General features: G+C 39.0%; 1 protein-coding gene across 4 annotated transcripts in view; it reads left to right on the top strand.

Moving 5' to 3' along the window:
* ATG10 (autophagy related 10) overlaps window positions 1–12,721 on the top strand; it is a 278,991-nt gene extending 266,270 nt beyond the window's left edge. For all 4 annotated transcript variants that reach the window (XM_054715103.1, XM_054715102.1, XM_008162000.3 and 1 more), the window contains exons 6-8: window positions 11,120–11,217; window positions 11,876–11,991; window positions 12,312–12,721. In XM_054715103.1, the coding sequence (XP_054571078.1) occupies window positions 11,120–11,217; window positions 11,876–11,975 (198 nt within the window). In that variant the 3' untranslated portion in view covers window positions 11,976–11,991; window positions 12,312–12,721. The remainder of the gene's footprint in view (window positions 1–11,119; window positions 11,218–11,875; window positions 11,992–12,311) is intronic.
* Window positions 12,722–22,870: the final 10,149 nt, after the last annotated feature.

Below are 22,870 nucleotides of genomic sequence, written 5' to 3'. Positions count from 1 at the left end.
GTTTATTTCTATCAAAGAATTATTTGAGGATGGTCTGAAATGTGCTACTCTGTGTTATGTTACAGAATATTATAATTCAATGTTCTTTATAAAATGCAACCAACAAGTGCTATTAGGATTAAATGTTCATTTCTTCTTTTTGATGCTGGTGGCTGGGGTGGGTTGTTCAGTCTTATCATCATGCCTGACCTAGTTGTGCAGCCATTCCTGTTTTAATTAATAGGCATTTGCATAAGCTCTTTTTTCCCCCCAGCAAGCTTTACACTGGTCTTGTTGGTTATCTCCTTTCACCCTCTGAAGGATCAGCAGTGCTATTTCCATTTTGCATATCAAAATACCGAGAGATTAAATTCTGTACAACAAATTGATAACTGAGTAAGTTTGGGAACTCAGAATTCTGGCATATTAATGGTGTTGCTTAAAGCTACAACCTATATAGACTCTATGAATATATTCGAGCTCTGCTCTCTCCTCCAGGAGTTAGAATTGGGATTGCCAGCCACCCAGGGAGGGAGCCCTTTGTAGATTTATGCAGGTGTGGGAGAATTCACTGCTCCACTCCCTCTGGATCCATGAAAGGAAAGTTTTCTCCGCAGAGAAGAGGGTGTCTGAGAACTATTGCTGTGATGTCTGTAATTTTTAATAAAAATTCTAGGAAGCCTGGTGGCTTCTGGATAGCATACAGTTTTAAAGAGCTGTCCTGTTTCTTTTCGTCTGAATCAACCTTCCCCCCAAACCATTAGAATTTCATTTTTCATTAACGGGCCACAAAGTGTCCACAGGTGCAGCTAGGACAAAGCATGGCTTCACTTGGCTCCCTTGCCCATCCGGAACCGAGGAGAAACCTGCTGACCTTTCTGGGCATTGGGGCGAGACTGTTGTGTCTTTTCCACATTTTTTTTCCCTTAAATATTTTCTCACTGTCTTTGTATCTGCATCCTCACTCGCTTATTAGGGATAGAAATCTGTACTTGGATATTTCTTCTTTCCATCTCTTTTCCCTGTTCCCCCACTCCCCCCAAAGGTAGAGGATTGTTTGTACTTCAAACCTTGCTTCTCTGTCTTGGATGGGTGTTGATTACATCCAGGAAATACTTGGATCTTACAGGGATTGCCTCAATCATTTAACAGCACCACCATCAACACAAACAAAAATAAACATTTTTTTTTCCTTCTCCAAATTTACCAAACTTCGCAGTCTTACTTAAAAGGTAGAATTCTGTATGTCTCTCGCCTATTAAACTTGGAGTAGCCTCTTTCTGTTGTAAATTCGGCTGCCACTCTCTTCTCTTCCCCCACCTAAGTCCTGCTCACACTTTAAGGTCTGGGCCAGGTTAAGTCCCATGTCCTCAATAAGTCTTTGCTGCCCCCTCCTCCTGCCAGACAGAAGTGACCTCTCTTTTCTCTGAATTCCCATATTCCTGGATTTGTACCTTTTGAGTTGTCTGTTGTATGTTCTAGTATTTCTGTAACCCTTGAATTACAGATGCCCTGACAGAGCATGGGGAGAGATGAGGAGAGGGGATGAGATGTCCTATTTCATTTGACTCAATGTTCCTCTCAGCTCATGAAAACATATACCCTGTGTACAGTCTGGTGTTTCTGACTGCAGGGATTCAACACAGCACTACAGAAATTGCACAGGTACACCATGTATTAGATCTGTAGGGTGAAATAGTGGTTGAGTGCATCAGTAAAAAGTACATGAGCCTGGCTGGCATGGCTCAGTGGTTGAGCATCAACCTATGAAACCGGATGTCACAGTTTAATTCCCGGTCAGGTCACATGCCCAGGCCAGTGTGGGGCATGCAGGTGGCAGCCTATCAGTGATTCTCTCTCATTGATGTTTCTATTTCTCTCTCCCTTCATCTCTGAAATCAATAAAAATATATATTTTTTAAAAAGTACATGAAGTGATAAAGAAGTGAGCTAAGTAGAAAGGCATGAGTATATTATATATTTTAGTAGTAGTTTACTTGCTATTTAGTGGGACACTATGGTGTGGCAGAGAGTAGGCTAATTCAGAATTAAAATATTCATCTTGGTGTGTCAATTTATTTAATGATAATTAGGATATTATTTTATGTGAATACGAATAGATTTTATAATATATATGCATAGTTGACATAAGTTTTTATGTGGAGACTTATTCCTAACCATGCGTTCAAACCCTCTCCTTTGCTCTTAGATCCAATTTGGAAGAAATATTTGCAAAACAAATATTGAAGTTTTTATCTTATCTGGGGACACCTATAAATGTACAGGAAGTATTGTCCTTTGTTTTGTGACAAAGAGAAAGAATACTTCTGTCCCTTTCATGTCCCCACAGTAGCATAGGGAACTACTGGTGCTTTCTGCACAAATATTCCCCTTTATGGGACAGGCTGCATGTGCCAATAACAATTTACTTTGGCACAGCAGGACGTCTTTGTCTATGCAGTAACTCCACAAATATTTATTGAGTGCCTACTAAATGAAAGGTGGTCCTGGGTGCTGAGACTGATAGAGTAATCAGAATACCTCCTCTGCCCTCAAGGACTTACTGTATGGGAGAGGAAGACTCCTGTGAACAGTCAGGTACCTATGCAGAACAGTGTGGAATTAAGCAGAAGGTTTAAGCATGGGGTTCAGTGGGAGCACAGAGCGGGGCACTTGATGCAGGATTGGGGGTAGAAGAAAACTAAGATCTAGTGTCCACCTCACAACATGTATAGTTATTACAATATTATTGACTGTATTCCATATGCTGTAGTTTACATCCCCATGACTATTTTGTAACTGCCAATTGGATGCTAGACTTATTGAGGGATCATTTTGTAAGTTATGTAAATGTCTAACCACTATTCTGTACTCCTGAAATTAATATTGAATATCAACTATAATTGAACATAAATAAAACGTTTTTAAAATAAAGAAAGCTGAGATCATGGGAGAGAAATGGGCATTAGTTGGAAGGAAGGGTGGGAGGGTTTTGTAGGCAGAGAGAATCACATGTACAAAGGCCTGCAGGTAAGAAAAAGCAGTGTGTTTGGAGAACAGCAAATAATGGTTAATGGTAAACTGCACATAAATATAGGTAAGTATCTAGTATTCTAATTCTGAATAGGATTTTTAAACATAAAAGTGATAAAATAAATTTAAAAGGAGAAAAAGTATAGATTTGATTATCTAATATGATATTCCACATCTAAATCATCATGAACAAATTTAAAGACAAATGAAAATCTGAAAATTAAAAATATTTTTATTATTTCAGCAACTTTTATGAGAGCAGGGGTTATCTGTTTATGTGCCACTATCTACTAACATTTGACCCAGTGCATGGCTCATAATATGGTTGAATGGATGAAAAGAATTAGTATCCTCAAAAGGTCCTAAAGAGCTAATATAAATCAATATGAAAACCCCTGAAGTCAAGAAAATATGAATAGACATTTCACCTTGGAGTCATCCTTAGCTCTTTTATTTTATTTTTTCCCATGCAGCATATCAAATTCCTTAGCAAATCTTGTTAGTTCTACTTTCATAATAAATCCCAAACCTGACCATTCTCCCCCTACCACACTATCACCTAGTACAAGGCACCATCATATCTTGTCTGGGTTGCTGCAGTGCTTCCTAGCTGCTCTTCCTCTGTCCACTCTTGTCATTTTGCAATATCAAAAGTAATATTTTCAAATGTAGATCAGAACATGTCACTTCATAGTTCAGAATTTTCCGAAGTCTCTGTATCACACTTGCGCCCTTCATTTCACTGGGCTTCACTGGTCTTCTTGCTGTTCTGTGAGCACTTCAAGCACTTTCCCTCACAAGGGTCATTAAGGTCTGCGCACTTCTCATTCCCTAACAGAAAAGATTCATTTCCCAAAGAGTTACATGGTGCTCTTCACTTGGTCAACTAGCTCTCTGCTCAAATGTTACCTCTGCAAAGAGGCCTTTACCTAAAATAGTGCTAGCCATCATTCTCCACATATTTAAAAGTTGTTCTCTCTTTTCTATATGACCTTCTCAGCCTTACTCTGTATAAAACATATTTAAAAAGTACAGATAGCCCGGTCAGCATGGCTCAGTGGTTGAGTGTCGACCTATGAATCAGAAGGTCATGGTTTGATTCCCAGTTAGGACACATGCCCAGGTTGTGGGCTCAATCGCCAATGTGGGGTGTGCAGGAAGTAGCTGATTAATGATTCTCTCTCATCACTAATGTTTCTATCTCTCTCTCCCTCTCCCTTCCTCTCTGAAAGCAATAAAAATATATATATTTTAAAAGGCCATATAACTTATAGATTAAACACAAGTCTACTTTCATGTAAATATGGAGTTGGAATAATTACTGTATTTAAGTACTACTAGTTGGTCACAATAAAAAAGTACAGAATAATAAGCTATTAACTATGAAGGCCAGCAGATATACCAAATTGAGGTATCAGATCCTCATATTCATATATTTTTGGTGCAAATATATAAAATAAATATGTTGACTATATTTTTTAAATTGGAAGAATATACTGAGAGTATGATATAGGAAGAAGATACTATAAAAATGATCAGGCAAATTTAAGGAATAATCAAATAAAATTTTTAGAAAGGAAAGTATATAATTAGAAGGCCTACACTAAAAAGCAGATAAAGTTAAAGAAAGCATTGATATTTATATACATTGTAGCAAAAACTGAGAAAAATATGGTCAATATAACAGATTCAGAGATACAAGGGAGAGAAAAGGACAAACATATGTCTAATAGAAATTCTAGAAGAAGAAACTGAAGGATACTGATATTTAGATTCAGAAAGCTCAATAAATCCCAAGTAAGATAAATGAAAAGAAATCTACACCTAGACACATTATAGTGAAGCACCAAAGAGAAAGAGATCTGAAAAGAAATGGCAATTATACTGTCTTCCACACAGAAAAATGCAAGATAGGAGAAAATGGGCTAATAAAGGGCTGAGAAAACATAATTGTAACCTAAAATTTTATACCTACAACACTTATTTTTCAAAAATGAGGGCAAGATAAAGCATTCATTATATGGGACTATTTACTACCTGTAGATCTTTAGTAAATATCTACAGGTAGTAAGCAATAAGAAAATGATCCAAGAATAAATACGTGATAATAGGGAAAAAATGGTAAGCAAAAAGAACAGTAGGGGCCCTGGCTGGGTGGCTCAGTTCATTGGAGCATTGTCCCATACACTGAAAGGTTGCAGGTTTGATTCCCAGTTAGGGCACATATCTAGCTTGTAGGTTTGATGATCCCCAGTTGGGGCACGTATGAAAGGCAACCAATAGATGTTTCTCTCTCCCTCTCTCTCTCTCCCTAAAATCAATAAAAAAAAAAAAACCAACATATTCTCGGGTGAGTATTTAAAAAAAAAGAATAATAAAGTGTGAGTAGATCTCAACACACATTGGGTTACAAAGCACTGATAATATCTAATTTATAGGGTTAAAAACAAAAGATACAATTGAAATACTGAACAACAGTAGTACAGAAATCAGGAAGCGGTGGTCAGAGTTAAACATCCTAAGGTACTTGTTTAGGAAAAAGGCAAAGATATTGAATAATATCTTTGTGAATTTTATTGAGTGAAACATTTACTTAAAAATTGTGGGATAACTACTAAAAGTTTAGAAATATAACATGTATTTTTCAAATTAATTAAAAGAAAAAGCAATCGGGGGCGGGGGAGGGGGGGAGGGAAGCTTACATTCAATCCAAAAGAAAGCAACAGAGGAGGAAAAAAAGAAACCAAAAGAAGAAACATTAAAAATAGAATGAATAAAAAGTCTAAAATAAGATGGGAGAAATGAAATCAGATCACAGAGCCTGTAAATGAACTAAACGCTTCATTTAAGAGACAGATTATAAAGGTGTATTTCTTTAATAAAATCCATCTATGTTCTTTTTACATGAAATGCCTCAAACACAAGGACACAGAATTATTGAAAGGTAAATAATGGTTTAAATGTATAAGGAGTAGAAACTGATGTGGCTATATTAATATCAGATAAAAGTCCTTTATTGGCAGAAAGTCTAATCAGAGATGTTTTGTTATTTCATACTAAAGCTTCATTCTCTAGGAAGATATAGTTCTATGAGTTTAGATAAAAGCTTCAGAACCTATAAAGCAAAAACTTTACAAAGTACAAGCAAAAATGGACAAATCAACTGCTCTTAGAAATTGATAAATCAAGCTGATAAGGATATAGAAGATGTGGACAACACAATTACCTTACTTGATCTAGTAACACATGGACAGCATTGTAGCCAACAACTGAATATTACATATTTTTATGCATATTCTTGTAAGCACCCATGGAATATTTAAAAATTAAGAACAACAAGATAAATCCAAATAAAGTATATGGATTGGACTAATAAAAATAAGTACAGAAATCAGTAAAACAGAAGACGAAGATACTTAGGGAAGATCAACAACAAGCACATGGCAGGGAGTGGCACATACTAGGTACTTGATAAATATCTGTTCACACTAAAGCTTCATTCTCTAGGAAGCTTTAGTGTTCAGTGAATAAAAAGAAACAGAAAACTATAAATGTGTGTGTATAAAGAGTCTGAAAGAAAATTCACCAATGAATGCTTACATCTGAGTTGGGCAGTTATTTAGGTTATCCTGCTTTTAATTTTTGTTCTTTTTTTGTATGTGCTGAACTCTCTATATATGGATTGCTCTTTTAATTTTATGAAAACACATCATTTTTAAGTAAGAAATATATTTTTGAAGAGGTGGACTAAAGAGGATTATCCTAGAGGGAATATCCTTGACACCAACTCTGGTTAGTGGGGTGAGGAGGTGCAATGTAAGGGTGTGGACTTGCTTTGCTCCTCACTACAGGGATAACTTTAAGCATAATCTCTTTGAACCTGTTCTCCAAAGTGGCAATAATAAAGCCTTCATCAAAGAATTATTTAGATAGGTGACCTTGTACAAAGTACTTAGCACAGTGCCTCATACTGTAGGTGCTCAACAGCCATTTTCCTCTCCCTGCTTGAGGGAGAGACCCTCCCCATAGCTAAGGAATGTGCCCAGAGTGGAAAGCAAATTTGATCGGTTTGGAATATGAAACTGGATGAAAGCTTAGTACATGAAATTATATTTGTGCCCTCCTGGAGAGCCGAGAATATTAAGATACGAACCAAGTAACTCATATTTAATAGATGTAAGAATGAAGGTGCAGTATTATCATTTCCTTGTGATAGTCATATCTAATAGTTCTGAAACCAATTCCCAATATTCATGTCAGACTTATTTTATGAGACATTTAACCATTGCTAAATTAAATTTCATAAGAGAATGTGTCTATATAACTTGTCTGGAGTTACAGAGATAGAAATCTGACCCATCATTTCTATTTTCGCGGAAAACCATTTAGCAGAACTTTGTTCCAGTAGAAGTGTTTATTGAGTTGTAAGCCTAACACAGTTCATTGGCTGCATGTATTTCCACACTGACATTTTTCTCAGCGCAGATTTGCATCAGTTCATTAGTACTGACAGCAGATGGTAGCACTTTCACACAAATTTACCTTCCGAATTGATCTAAGAAATGTCACTAAAAAGATCCTGACAGTTTTGATGCTCTTCCATTTCTGAAAATGGTATGTTAAATAAATAAGGTGTAGGATTTTAGGTGTGTTTTTTTTTTTTGTGTGTGTGTGTGTGTGTGTGAGTGTGTGTGTGTGTGTGTGTGTGTGTGTGTGTGTGTTTTAACTCCAGCACATAATTCCTAAACCAACTAAAGATAGCTTTCATCTCTATTCTGGCTGTTTGAGGGAGAAAGTAGAAAATACAGATAATCTTGCCTGATAGCATAAGCCTTAACAAATCTCCATGGCAGAAAAGTGGCTTTTGGAGAATATTATCCAGATTGATTGTCTACACTGATCAGATGCTTCAAATTATTTTAAAATTCTCTATCTTACTTTGAATATAAATTGTTTGGCTTGCAGGATCAGCTGATTGAAAGTGACTGAAAAAATAGTATTGGTTCAGGTTGCAAAGCTAATTCTGTCACTGCTGCAGCATTAAGATACCCAGGCCAGTAAGCACATTTTAAAATTACAGACCCTTTGTCTTTAGTTAGCATTAAATCATTATCACATTACAAGACAAGAAGACTTAATATTTGATAAATGGATGAATGAGGGAATATATGAATTCTAATCACACCAGGAAATGTTATATTTTCTACATTATATAACCATTATTATAATCTTAATAACTCAAAGCCTATATTCAGTAATCTTACACATTTGGAAACAGGATTTCTTTTGAGTATTTTAAAAATCATCTTCTACCTGTATTTGAATACTGACTAGTTCATGATTTGGTTGATTTGCCACAACTAAGAAAAGCTGATACACTTGAGAAAGCATTGAGTGTTGACTGTATACAGTTTAACCATGTCATTAATTATGGATGCTTTTGACATATTGCTAGAAAAGCAGTCATGATTAACAACATACTTAAAGGATTTATTTAATGACAAGAAGGAGCTTTGATTTCCAGTTCTCTTAAAGCAACATTCTTACTGAGATTCTAACAATAGGAACACAAGTTAATACTGACTTAAATTAGCTAAACTATAGCAACTCTGTTCAATATATTTCCATCACTCCTTCCTTTGTGCTATTACTGTCATGCATATTATATATATGTTATAAACCCAACACTACAGTATTATAATTTTTGTTTATATAATCTTATGTCTATTAAAGTAAATAAGAGAAGAAAAATTACTTAACTTTCTGTATTTACCAATTATAATGCTTTTTATTTTTTTCCTGTGAATTTGAGTTACCCTCTGATATTGTTGCCTGAAGGACTTCCTCTAGTATATCTTATAAGGGAGCTCTCCTAGCAAGGAATTCTCAGTCTGTTTCCCTGGGCAAGTATTTAAATTACCTTTTTTTTTTTTTATGGATAGTTTTGCTGGATAAAGAATTCTTGGTTGTCATCTCTAGGTTGTTTTGTTTTTTTTTTCACTAGGACTTTGAATAGGCCCTTCTGTTGTCCTCTGAACTGATGAGAAGCCAGCCAATGTTGCACTGTTATTTCTCTTTATGTGATGAGTCCTTTCCCTCTTGGTGCTTTAAAGATTTCCTCCTATCTTTGGCTTTCAGCCTTTAGACTATAATGCATTTACCTGTGGCTTTCTTTATGTTTCTACTTAGGGTTTGTTGCACTTCTTGTATCTGTAGATTAAATTTTTTAATCAAAGTTTAGAAGTTTTAAGTTAGTTTTTTTTTTTTTCAAATATTTTGCCTGTTCCTTTCTGTCTCTCCTCTTGTCCCTGACTCCTATTACATATATGCTGCTATGCATGGTATTGTCCAAGGGACTCTGTTCATTCTTTATTTTTTTCTCCCCTTCTGATTGAATAATTTATATTAATATATCTTCAAGTTCACTAAGTCTTTTTACTGCCATCTCATAGCTACTATTGAACCTAGCTAGTGAATTTTTTTATTTCTGTGTTGTACTTTTCAAATCTAGATTTTCCATTTGGTTCTTTTCATAGTTTGTATTCATTATTTGATTGTCATTGTCATAATTTTCATCTTTTAACTTTTTAAACAGTTTTCTTTAGTTTTTCAAACATATTTATAGTAGCAGTTTTGAATTCTTTGTAAATGCAGTATCTGAGCCACTCAGAGTTACTATTATTATTATTTTATGTGTTGGTTTTGGTGTACAGGTCAGTGGTTAGACAATCATGTACTTTATATAGTGTTCCTCTCGATATTTCCAGGAGCCCAACTGGCACTACACATAGTTATTACAATATTATTGACCATATTTCCTGTGCTTTACTTACTTCCCTGTGACTGTTTTGTACCTACCAATTTTATTCATGGATTTTTTCATTAGTATGCTTCACGCTTTTCTGTTTCTTTGCATCTCTCAAATTTAATTGAAAGCTAGACATTTTAGATATGATACTGTAGCAATTCTGGATTCCAATGTTTTCCCTGAAGGTTGTATTTTAGTTTTTGTTGTTATTGTTTATTTTAGTAACTTTTCTAGGATTTATCTGCAGAACTTGCCTCTCTATAACCATAGTCATTGATGTTTTTGCTATTTTATTTTTTATTCTTATTTCATGGCTTCCTTGGGGTCACCCAGCTATGTCAATATAGCTTGCTGGTTAGCCAGGGATTGGACAGACTGTGCCCAGGTACCTGTAGCCTGTAAGTCTTCTATGCTTTGCTGATGGATGTGTGTGGGAGTTGGGAGCATGCTCAGATTTCAGTTAATGTTCAAGTTCGTGTCAGCTTTTACTTTCCATCAGTCCTTCTCATATCTCCCCTGCACATGTGTGTAGTTACCTGTCAGCCAGGGACACCTGGAGAACTTGCCTAGTCCTTCTATGAACTGTCTTTTCTCCAGAATCTCCCCATTAAATTTCTGGCTGGTCTGCTGCTTGCCTCAACTGGGATCACAACATCTGGCTAGCAGAACTGTGGGTTTAATTTTCTTTTCATTTAGTACCATTTTTTAAAAATATATTTTATTGATTTTTTTACAGAGAGGAAGGGAGAAGGATAGAGAGCTAGAAACATCGATGAGAGAGAATCATCGACCAGCTGCCTCCTGCACACCCCCTACCAGGGATGTGCCCGCAGCCAATGTACATGCCCTTGACCGGAATCGAACCTGGGACCTTTCAGTCCGCAGACTGACGCTCTATCCATTGAGCCAAACCGGTTTTGGCACATTTTTGCTATTTATATTGCCAGTGTCACTGGGCAGTAGTTTTTGCTGTCTGTTGGAAACAGGGTCAGCCCTGCTGGCAGCACAGCCCCTGGTTCTTATGTCCAGCTCCTTTCTGGTAAAACTTACTGTTGATAACAGTGGGTGGAGGAGGAAGGGGATAGGGAGGTATTTCTAGGCCAGAAGGCTGCAGACTCTCTCTCTGTGCTAACAGCTTTTTATGACACACATTTCAAATTTTTTATTTGCCTTTGGTTGATTTTCACAGCCTGGAATTTAAAACAAATGCTTATTTTAAAGGAGTAAACCAGATTATGTATTTTAACTTTTTCCAAGTAACGCATACTGGCCAACCTGGACCCACTCTCATTCTTACAGGAGCATCCCATACTTGGGCAACCTTTTTTTGTACTCCATCCTTGCAAGACGAATGAATTTATGACTCCCGTATTAAAGAATTCTCGAAAAATCAATAGGTAAGAAACACCATCAAGATACATTGGCGTTAACTCTTATTTTAAAAGTGTAAATCTTTTTATGTGACTCTGGAAGCTAAGCTAAAAAAGAAATATTCTTTGTAATAATAATAATGGCTAACATTTATTGATTTTTACTGTGTGCTAGGCACTGTTCTATTCCAGATATATTAATGCATTGGATTTTTATAACGCCCCATGAGCCAAGTTCTATTATTTTATGCAGTTTACAGAGGAAGGAGCTAAAGCATAGAAGGGTTAAATGATTTGGCCAAGGTCAGAAAGCTAGTTAAGTGGTGGAACTGGGATTTGAAAATTGAAAACCCAGGCATTTTGCCTTAGAGCCATGCTCTTCATCACTGCACTCTACTACCTTAGCAAATGCTATAAATTTTAGGTGTAAAATTTGAATCATCAAGGGGAGTCTGGAGTCCCAGTGCCTTCAACTGCCTTAGTGAGGGATCCTTACAGTGTTTTTGGAGCTTGAGTCCTTGTCAAGCAACAGGGCAGGCGTTTGGAAATGCTGGGGTTTCAAGTGGTGGGGACACATCTTTGAAGAAAGCCTTGTTTCTTTTATTGTCAATAACTGATTTTCTATCATTCGTCCAAACTACAAGGGAAATACATTGACTTGCCTGTATTTTCACTTGTTTCCCAGGAATGTCAACTACATCACATCTTGGCTGAGCATTGTTGGGCCAGTTGTTGGGCTGAATCTACCTCTGAGTTATGCCAGAGCAGCCTCTCAGAATGAATGAAATGTCGACTGGAAAGGTAAAAAGCAAAGCCTGGACTGAGTGCTGTTACAAAGATCCTGGTGTCCCTGTTGCATGTAGGTACATTGTCCCTGCTGGCCCCATGATATATGAAGTTTACTTTCATATTTCATAGGCTGATCACTGACTTGTTTCTTAAAACTTTCCAACCCACTAGCACCCAATCATTTAGGAAGCATTTTACTACGCTGTAAGTGACACTCATACGACAAAGGACTGAGTGGTTTTATTTTAGAATTGATATTCTTGGAATAAGTCTTTACTGCTCAGCTAACCTTCTTTTATTCTCTTGGCTTTTGTTTTGTTCTTGTTCTTCAGATTCTTCTGTTGAGCCGAAGAGCTTAGCGATTAATTGCAGCATAAAGAATGCGGGAAGTTTATGGCTGACCCTGGTTTTAATGGGACCAATGCCATGAGTTTTCAGCTCGCCAAGATTTTGACATGGATTATTTTTTTCCCTTGGAAGCAAATATCTGCAGCAACTGATATATCATATATATAAAAGAAACACCCCAAAGACACAAATCAATATAAAGAGAAAAAAAAAAAAACAAAAAACCACGAATCTAACTCGATAATAGAAATGCTGACATCATTCAGGCATTTTCAAGTCATTCTCTCATGTCTGAGACTTGCTTTCTTCACCTTTAGTGTGAGAATAACAAGCTACCTCAATAGGGTTGTGTGAGAGCCACGTGAGATCATTAATAAATGGAAAAACATTGTAAAGCGTTATACAAATATTTATTATTTATTACATTATATTCACCTTCCTTATATTTGATTGTTATTCACCCAGTCTGTCAGTAAGTTTACTAGCCAGTAAGGTATGAAGATGAACCTAATCTGGAGGAATTTTTGGTTGGGAGTTGCTTGTTTGGAAACTAAGAGAAAAGTGTAATTGACTCTTTAGAGCATCTAGTTTAGTGTCTGTTGCTGAGGGATGCACTTTAGAATCACCGAGGCAGTTTCACAAGTATAAATGCTGGCTGCCACCACCTGACACAGCCTCTCTGGGCGATTCTGAGGCTCGGGCTTTGGGGAACCCCCGGTGCGGATGTGTGGCATTTATCTGTGCTGCTTTGGTCTCCTAGAAGGCCTCCTCTCATTCTGTGTGTAGCTCCAGGAAGCTGGACTGACTTGCTAGCACGTGTCTGGCCATTGCCCTGAGAGACTTCCGGATAGTAAGGAAGTCCAGGAGGCAGTTGTTCACAAGGAGGGGCCCTGGGGTGAGCGGTTAGGGTGCAGGGTGAAGGGAAGAGAACTGTGACAGTTCTTCCAGTCTGTAGGGTAAGGGCGAAAGGCTCACAGAGGGGGCGGAAGTAGAGAAAGGGTTAATTCGAACTGCTAGGAAAGCTAAAAGTAAAATTTAAAATGCTGATCTGCACATATTCATGCTGGGGTGAGAGCCTGCTTACATGCTTGCTGGGCATTTTGGTATTTACCACTTAACATCTTTTCAACTTCTGCAAGGGATTTCCCCCCCACTCTCCCTAATGGAAACACAGATTTCTCAGCAAGCCATTTCTCAAGGCAGGTCATTGGGGGGGGGCGGGAGGGAGGGGAATTAATGCATCATCTAGATTATGTACTTGCCTAGAAATATCTTTTGCTGTTTCTGAGATGATAGTAATCTATCAATTTGGGGCCAGTGTGTAGGATTTGTTTAAGTTTAAAAAAACTGATTAATGGAGACCTGAAAATTCATGAGTGGAGGAAAAAGTTCTGAAGTGCTCGGGGAGGGTGATGGAGACCTCCCTCCCCAGATGGATCCCTCTCCTCGGCAGCTGTTTCCTTCAGACTGTTTTTCACTTAAAAATATATTTTAATTTTTGGTTGATAAAAATTTTCATTTTTAAAAATGCAGTTATATAGCAGACTGTCATCCCAACAGTTATACAACATTGGAAAGAAATTCGTTTTGTCAAAGTAACAGTTCTTTCTCTGGAAGATGAGGATTTTCCCTCTAGGATTCCTCTCCAGCTAATATAAGGCAAAGCCCTTCAGTCAGAAATAAGGCTGGTTAAAGCTGCTACCAGCCAGCCTCCTAATCTCTGTTGTTTGTGTGACCTTGGAAAAGTTGTTTCACCTCTTTGGTCCTCCGTTTAACTTTGTGGCTTGTGAGGCCCACTGTAATTCTTGGGTCTGTGAAATACAGAGAAATCTGTGAGTCTGGCTAGCTGCTCCCTGTGTGACTTAGGCCAATTTTCTTAATCTCTGTCATCTTTCACCATTTCTATCAAAAAAGCCTACAGTATCTATCCCACTCACCTAACAAGGGCACAGAGATCAAAACGGCGAGTCAATCTAGATGTGCTTTATAACCAACAGTGCCACATGGAGTTAGGGGGACCATGGCTCATTGGCCCCTGCTCCTAGGAGGACCAGCACACCTCCTCCTTCCCACCTCATTTCATGCCTGACTCCTCCCCAACGCAAACGGGCTCCAGATCAGGCAATTCTCCTCTGCCCACATCCTTACACATGACCCTTGCACATGCTGTTCCCACCTGGAAATGCTTCCTTCCCTATCCCTCTACCCAATTCTCAACCTAGCCTCTAAGGTTCAGTCTTCCACAGAGCCATCACTGACCACCCACTGGGAGAGCTCTCCCGGCATTGCTCACTGTACAAAGTCTTATTGGCATTTAATTGTCTTCCTTTCACTCTGATTTCTCTCCTTTCTTAATTATGGGTAATAAGTAATGTAAGGTGATGACCCATTTTGGGGGAATGTTCTAAGGTGGCATGTAGGCAAGAGTTGCTGTTTGTCCCTGATTAGTGATCCAAAGAAGGCTGGGTCTGGGGATTCGAGTGGGTGGACCAGTTCATTGAGCGACCAGTGGAAGGACCAGAGGCTGTGTTGATCATCGGGAACTAGCCTACAAGCTGGAAGTTAAAAGCACAAGACTATCTACCCCTTCAATGAAAATGTAGTAAAATAAAGAAAAAAAGATTTCAAAACTGGATTTTCACCTCCATTTCTCCCAAGATAGTTTTTATTCATACTCTCAAGATGTGGTCAAACCAGCTCTTTATATAAACCAGGGAGCTGATATTCCAATGAGTTGGGATTTTTTTAGAATTAAAATTTGAAAATAAGAATATGCAAGCATTCACTTCAGCAGATACTTGCTGAGTTCCTCTAAGTACTGTACTAGGTGCCAGGGATGGCAAACAGAAAGACACGACCCTGGCTCATAAGAAGCCACAGTCCAGTGGAGAAGACCAGGGGAAGACTCAGGGACAGTAAGATGCAGCCTGTGACAGGGCATGGAAAGCAAGCATGAGGGAATGTTCGCAGAGGATGTGAGTGGAGCCACATCAGAAACGGAGGAGAGCCCGTGAAGGTGCAGATGGGGAAGTGGCGAAGAGAGGCTGGCTCGTGGGGCTGGGGCCAGGTCTGGAGGAGCCTTTATTGCCACACTGATCATTTGTATTTGGCCTGAAACCCACAAAGAGCCACTGAGGGAATACCCAAGTAAAGGAGTTAAAGTGATCACATCTGCATTTTAGAACGAACCTGTATTTTTCAAATGACTATTTCATGTAACTAAGCATAACACCCTTGAGTCAGTTTTCTCACCAGCAGGTACTAGCCCACTGGCTTTAGAAGGCACAGGAGCGCAGAAGCGGCTGGGAGTATGCCAGGGACGCTTTTCAGTTTTGCCTGGAGCCTTCCAAAACAGAACCTGCCGGTGTCCTAAAAGGCCTAAATCCTGGCTTACTGTTTCACCTGGGGCAAGTCACTGCACTCTCTGAGCCTCTGGTTCTTAATGGAAGGAAGTGCATTAGATGAAGTGAAATCAATTTATTGGTTTATGACCAGTATTTGTGTGTGTGTGAAATAGAGTATGTCTGGGAAGAACACTCTGGGTGTCTCCTTTACTCTCACAATACTGCCATGCTCACAGCACTTCTGACACCAGATGTGTGGGTTTGCCACACATCAAACAATGCTGTGACACCACTAGGGGTCCTGCAACACACCAGTTCTGTCAGTTCTGATACTACCTGTCTGGAGTCAGTGTCAGATCTTGTAGGTCAAGATTTCAAACCCATAAGACTGCCCCCATCTAAGACTCTAGTCTCAAGTCCCAGGTTGTCACCTGTATTTTTAACCAATCAGCCTTAAATTGGTGTTCCCATGACCACCTCCTTGGGTACAATGATTTACTAGAATGGCTGATAGTACTAAGGGAAACACTTATATTTATCAGTTTATTATATAACTAGAGGCCCGGTGCACAAAATTCGTGAACTTGGCGGGGAGGTCCCCCAGCCTGGCCTGTGCCCTCTCACAGTGCGGGAGCCCCACGATTGATCACCCCAAAGAGGTAGGCCCCACCCACCCATCTGGGCTCCTCGATGGATCGCCCCAAAGAGGTAGGCTGGAGCCAGGGGTCCTGCCTCCACGCCACAAGGAGCTGTGGGACCTCCGGCTTCGCCACGCAGAGCCGTGGGACCCCCAGGCTTCACCGCACAGAACCATGGGACCCGCCTCCACACCCCGCACGCAGCATCAAGCCCCCGCCCACCTGCGTGCGCCTGCTGTGCAAGCAGCCTCCTGGTGATTGCGGCGTGAGGGCATCACAGCATGAGGCCGTGACAACCACATAGGCTTTTATTAATAGGATAAATAATATGAAAATAGAATAAATAATAGAATATGAAAATAAATAATCGAATATGAAAAATAGGAAGATGAAAAGGTATGTAGGGCAAGGTCCAGAGGGCCCCACATGCAGGAGCCTCTGTCCCCATGGAGTTGGGGTGCATCGCCCTCCTGGCGTGTAGGTGTGTTTACCATCCCGGAATCTCTCTGAACCCTGTGCTTTGGGGATTTTATGGAGGCTTCTTCACATAGGGCATCCTGACCATTTACTCCACTGCCATTCCCGGTCCCCTTCCCGAAGGATGGCAGATGGGGCTGAAAGTTCCAAGCTTCTGAAGAGCTTGGTCTTTCTGGTGACCACCCCCCATCTTGAAGCTATTCAGGAGCCCACCAAGAGTTACCTCATTACAACAAATGTCACCCCTTCCACCCGGGAATTTCCAAGGGATTTAGGAGCTGTGTCAGGAACTAGAGTCAAAGACCAAATAGTAAAACAAAAGATGCTCCTGGTATTCTTATCATTTAGGAAGTTACAAGGGTTTTAGGAGCTCTGTGCCAGGAACTGGGGGCAGAGATCAATATATGTATTTTCTATTATTTCACAAATACATAGGAAAAAGTGCATTGCACAAATAAGGATATTATTGTCATTGTTTTGCGAAGCTTTGGTTTCAACTACATCATTCCTGTGTGTGTGTATGAGTGTGCGCTAGGTTGTGATGAAATTGTATTTCTAACTGCAGAAAACAATCAGATATTTGAAAACTAATAAGTAGGCTCCCTTCCAGTTCTAAGATCCTCTGACTTCCTTATATTGCTGACCAGTAGGTTGCTGAAGATTGTTCTAGAAGGATATATGAACTACTTTATTATTGTGCACATGGCACTGGGCTACTTTAATATGTACATAGGTCCCCACAGCTGCTCCCCTGGATTTTTATAGGGCGTGTCTGTAAAAGTGCTTTCACATTTTTATTCTTATATTTGGTAGTGTTCTTGCAAGCAGTAAAGCCCTTGCTTTCTATTCAACCTTTGTGCTGTCAATTGCGACACCTAGTGGTAATATAGCCCTGTTGCAGGTATCCTGTATTCTTAGAGAAGAAAGTGATCACCAAGTCCCATTTTGTAAATTATTTTTAAAAAACGGGAAACTCACATTTATTCCTTAATTCATTAACTTTACATGAGAACAAATAAAGCCTATGACTTCTTGGATTATTTTGAAGCTTTTAAAATAGTATCCAGAAATCACTGTTAATCGTAACAGTGAGAGAGAAATTTAACAAAGCATGCCCTGATAGGTTAAGGGGAAATCATAGTCCAGCTTATCTACAGCCGTTGGTGCACTGTTATTTACATGTGTGTGCCAGATCTTCAGGGTTTAGCGTGGTGCCTGCACTTGGTAGTACTCAGCCTTTGTGGAAGATCTGTACATGTGGGTCATCACTGAGCCCAGGGTCTGGACCTGCTTTCCTCATTGGGAACTGCCACCTACTCCATCTTTAGAGAAGATTCCTTTCCCCTGACACCAGCAGCGGAATGGGATGTGGTCTCCTCAGCCCCATTTTTCAATAGGTTCAGAGAGTCCTGCTTATTAATAGGGAGCTGGCTAAATAAAATGTGGTTCTGTATTGCAGTTAAGGGGAGTGAATTCAATCCCATGTATCAAAATATGCAGTGCTCATAAAGTTAAAACAGAAAAAAAACCTAGATGTAAACAGTGCAATCAATACTATTTTATATCAAAAATACACCAATACCACACGTTTTCTATAGTGCATATATAATGTAGGTTAAAAAAAAAATGGTCTGGAAGGATGCATGCCAGACTTGTAGGAGAGGTTAGTTACCTAGGAGGGTGGAGAGTGGGAATTTGGACTGGAAGTGAACCTAGGCAACTGTGGCTTTTTTTTGAAATGCTCCACTTATCTATCCACAGACTGTGAAACTTAAAGCTCATTTTTGAAAAGGACTTTAGTCCTCATAGATAATTTGGAAGCCATAGAAACATTTGAAGGAGAAAATTTAAAAATTATTTAAGTATATATATCACCCAGGGAAAGCTGCAGTTAAAATGTTGACATATTTCCTGGTACTAGTTTAAACATATCTAATTAGGATCATTCTGTATTTGGTTTTACATCCTGATTTTTCCCACGTAACATTATATTTGGAACATTTTTCCATGTCATTTAGTATTCTTTGAAAAAAGCAACTTAAAATAACTAATATTTCTTCTAGATAAAAATGTACCAAATAACTCTACTGTCATTGGGGTTTTAGGTTATTCCTAATTCCTCACTGTTCATTTACCATCAATTCACTGAGTACTTATTTCTTGCATTGTCAGGACCTGTGCTAGGGATATGGCGGTTAGTAGAGTAGACAAAACCCCTCCATCACAGAGCTTTTTTTTTTTTTTTTTTCAAAATGTAATTCAGTCAGAAATGTGTGCAGAAACAGTTGCTATCTTTAAGTTTTCTATAGTGCATATATAATGTATGTAAAAATAAAAGGTCTGTTATTAAGGAATGAGCAGATCAAAAGATATGGAATGTCTTAAGACTTTTGATGTTGCTAAATTGTGCACCAGTAAGGCTGTACCAATTTACATTCCCAGCAGCAATCTGTTTTACCATTTCCTAAAATCTTTGGAAATAATTTCCTTTTACCTTGCTTTTATTATTGAATCAAACATTTTTCTCTTCCTGTCTTACTAAAATATGCATGCATTCTCAGCTTTGTTCCTTCCCGATGTTATACATTTCTCAGTGGTGCTGGGTTAATTTTTCATCTTGTGCATTGTCCACATGATTGATTGCCCACATCTCCACTTCCCTCCAGTCAGAGCTGATTGTCCATGTACTGGTTCCTTTACAACCAGAAGCATGGAGTTAAAAATTAGAATGTATATGTAATTTAAAGAATTATTATGAGAAATTTGATACATACTCAAAAGTAAAGAGTACAATGAATCCTCACATACTTAAAATCAGAATCAGCAATTACAATTATTGCCATGTTTGCTTCATTTAACACACTTAACTTTAGATATATTTGTTCAAACATTTTAAAGTTGTAGCCATTATATTATTTGTTTTTACAAGTGCATCTGGGATGCTTTTTATTTGCTATACAGGCAGTCCTCGGGTTACTTCGGACTCAATGTACATTGTTTTGTGGTTACACTGCCATCTCCCATTTATTTATAAAAAAAAAAAAAGTTCCGTCATTTCGACATATGTACATATGTGCTTTATGTTTTTTATTTATTTACCACAAGTAAAGGTCAGGAATTGTTATCTTTCTTTTAAATTATTTTTACTGTTTCACTTCATTACTGCTGTGTATATGCTCCATGTGAGTGACGTAGGTGCTTATGTAGGTGGATTCCGACTTACACGTAACCCGAGGACCTCTGTATTCTGTCCTTTTACTCCATTCTTAGCAGTTAAAATCTTTTGGGTTTTGTCCTCTGCTTTTACTTCTGAGGGTGGGGCTTTATACCTGAAGCTGCTAACTATAGAGAAAAAAACCTTATTATAAGATGGATAAATAAGTTCTAAACAAAGCTATTTGGGAAAAAAGGTATGACAAAACTATCTCATATCACTGTTTCTAAAGCAAGTCTTAATGGACAAATGTTTCAACAAGTAAATTTCAACTGTTCTCAGCTGTTATTGAAGAAATAATGTGGCTTACTCTACCCACTATTGTACACATTTAAACATTAGCTGGTTGCTAAAAGAAGAAACAAATTTAATATATTCATTAGCATTTAAACTTATTTGAAAATGTGGGTATGCTCAGTATGTCCTACACTTTTAACCCAAGTAACATGACTCCTTGTTCTAGTTTTTCCCCATTTATTTTTTATATTTTCCCCATTTATTTATTGACTTTAGAAAGGGAAACATTGATTTGTTGTTCCACCTATTTATGCATTCATTGGTTGATTCTTGTATATGCCCTGACAGGTTCAAACCTAAAACCTTGGAGTATTAGGATGATGCTCTAACCAGCTGAGCTACCTGGCCAGGGCCTTATTTTTTTCTATTTCTAATTGACTACAATGATAATTTTTAGAAAGCTAAACTTAAACAAATGAAGAAACATTCCCACACTGAGTAGACTAGAGAACAGAATTTGTCAGTAACTTGTACCACAAATAATTAAGCGGATCACTGGTAAGGACCTGCAGAGGGAGCTGGTACTTCTGACTGGAGTGATCTAAGGCTGATTTCCTCCTCTTCTGAGGGAGAAGAGCTCCTTGGCAGCACAGGTGGTTTGAAAGCTTCAGGTCCTCAGGGTCGTCAGTCACTTAGCCATAGGACTTGTGTCCTGGGTCCCGGAGACAAGTAGGAGCCCTCATTGCAGGGTGTTTTACTTCCTTCTGGGCATGTTTCTTTACAGGTTGACAAAGGTCTCAACCCTGCAGGGGACTGGAGGCTGCAGTTATTGCTACCCTCTCCTGGCCAGGAACACCTCCTCCCTCCGGCAGTACCTGTGAACTTACCCGCACTGCCCACACTTGAACCCAGCATGTGGCCCTCCCTGGGCTCTTCTGGTCCAGGCCAGGTGAATGAGGCCCAGGGGTCTCCAGGGTTGGGTCAGGTATGCCAATCCCAAAGCATCTGGTCAGCCTTTGGAAAGGAATATTGTGTGCAACTAACTACACACACTAGAAGTGCTAGATGGAAACCAAGCACAGCCAGCCTATTTAACATTTAAATAAACCAAATTAACAAGGTGTTCATAAATTTACACAATGCTGTCAAATATGTCAGTTAAAAAAAAAGCCAGCCATTGAAATTTCTTTTGAGAGCTGAAAACCGACTTCTGCGCATGGGCCACGAAGTTTTAATCGCACTGTACGTGCGCGCCCGCACGTGGTATTTTGTGGAAGAGCCACACTCAAGGGGCCAAAGAGCCGCATGTGGCTCGCGAGCCGCAGTTTGCCGACCACTGCCCTAACCCTAACTGAACATTAGGCTTTGGTTAGATAGAAATTAACCCGTATTGCCGAAACCGGTTTGGCTCAATAGATAGAGCGTCGGTCTGTGGACTGAAAGGTCCCAGGTTCGATTCCGGTCAAGGGCATGTACATTGGCTGTGAGCACATCCCCAGTAGGGGGTGTGCAGGAGGCAGCTGGTAGATGATTCTCTCTCATCGATGTTTCTAGCTCTCTATCCCTCTCCCTTCCTCTCTGTAAAAAATCAATAAAATATATAAAAAAAAAAAAGAAAAAAAAAAAAAAAGAAATTAACCCGTATTTACTAATGCTACCAATAGCAGTTTCTCAGACTTAAGGCTAATGACCCTCATTACAGACATAAAATTTTTCCCCCTATACAAATTTTAAAACAACTCATGGGCTATGAACCCCCATGGACTCAACACCCAGCTTCAACAATTAAAACACAACCCATTTTGACCATTACTACCTACTCACTTCCTTTGTTTTTCTTTGTAGTAGAAAGTCAGTTTATCAGTTACTGACACTCGACCCACAACTTTGTATACCTGGTCTTCCCTTGAACAAGCTTTTCTTCTATGCCCGAAATCCACTTTATTAAATCATCCAATGCCTAAATTTTGTTGTCATAACCAAGGAAGCTACACGGATACTGACCTTTAGATACTAGATAAACACGAGCAGGGAGCAACTCGAGGGTAGTCTTTATATTGGGTCCCAAGATGTATCCAAGGGGATTCCTGCCAGTTTATTCATTTCTTTTTAAAATATATTTTTATTTATTTCAGAGGGAGATTGATTGGCTGCCTCCTACTGGGAATTGGGCCAGAAACCCTGGCATGTGCCTTGATCAGGAATCCGAACCGTGACCTCCTAGTTCATAGGATGAACCTCAACCACTGAGCAAGGCCAGCCGGGCAATATTTAAAAATATATTTTATTGATTTTTTTACACAGAGGAAGGGAGAGGTATAGAGTTAGAAACATCGATTCAGCTGCCTCCTGCACACCCCCAACTGGGGATGTGCCTGCAACCAAGGTACATGCCCTTGACCGGAATCGAACCTGGGACCCTTCAGTCCACAGGCGGACGCTCTATCCACTGAGCCAAACCGGTTAGGGCTAATTTTTTAAATTTACTGTATTTTGCTTACTCAATGGATGGGGGGAAAACTGTGCTATGAATCCCATTTACTCTAGAGAATTCTGAATTAACTGTTTTCCCAATCTCCTTAAATTGTAAGTTACACAACACAGTCTGTAAGAAAAATAAGACACAAAAACAC

This window comes from Eptesicus fuscus, chromosome 4 (assembly GCF_027574615.1).
Source record: "Eptesicus fuscus isolate TK198812 chromosome 4, DD_ASM_mEF_20220401, whole genome shotgun sequence".
Taxonomy (NCBI): Eukaryota; Metazoa; Chordata; class Mammalia; order Chiroptera; family Vespertilionidae; genus Eptesicus; species Eptesicus fuscus.
This window is presented reverse-complemented; position numbering and strand designations above follow the sequence as displayed.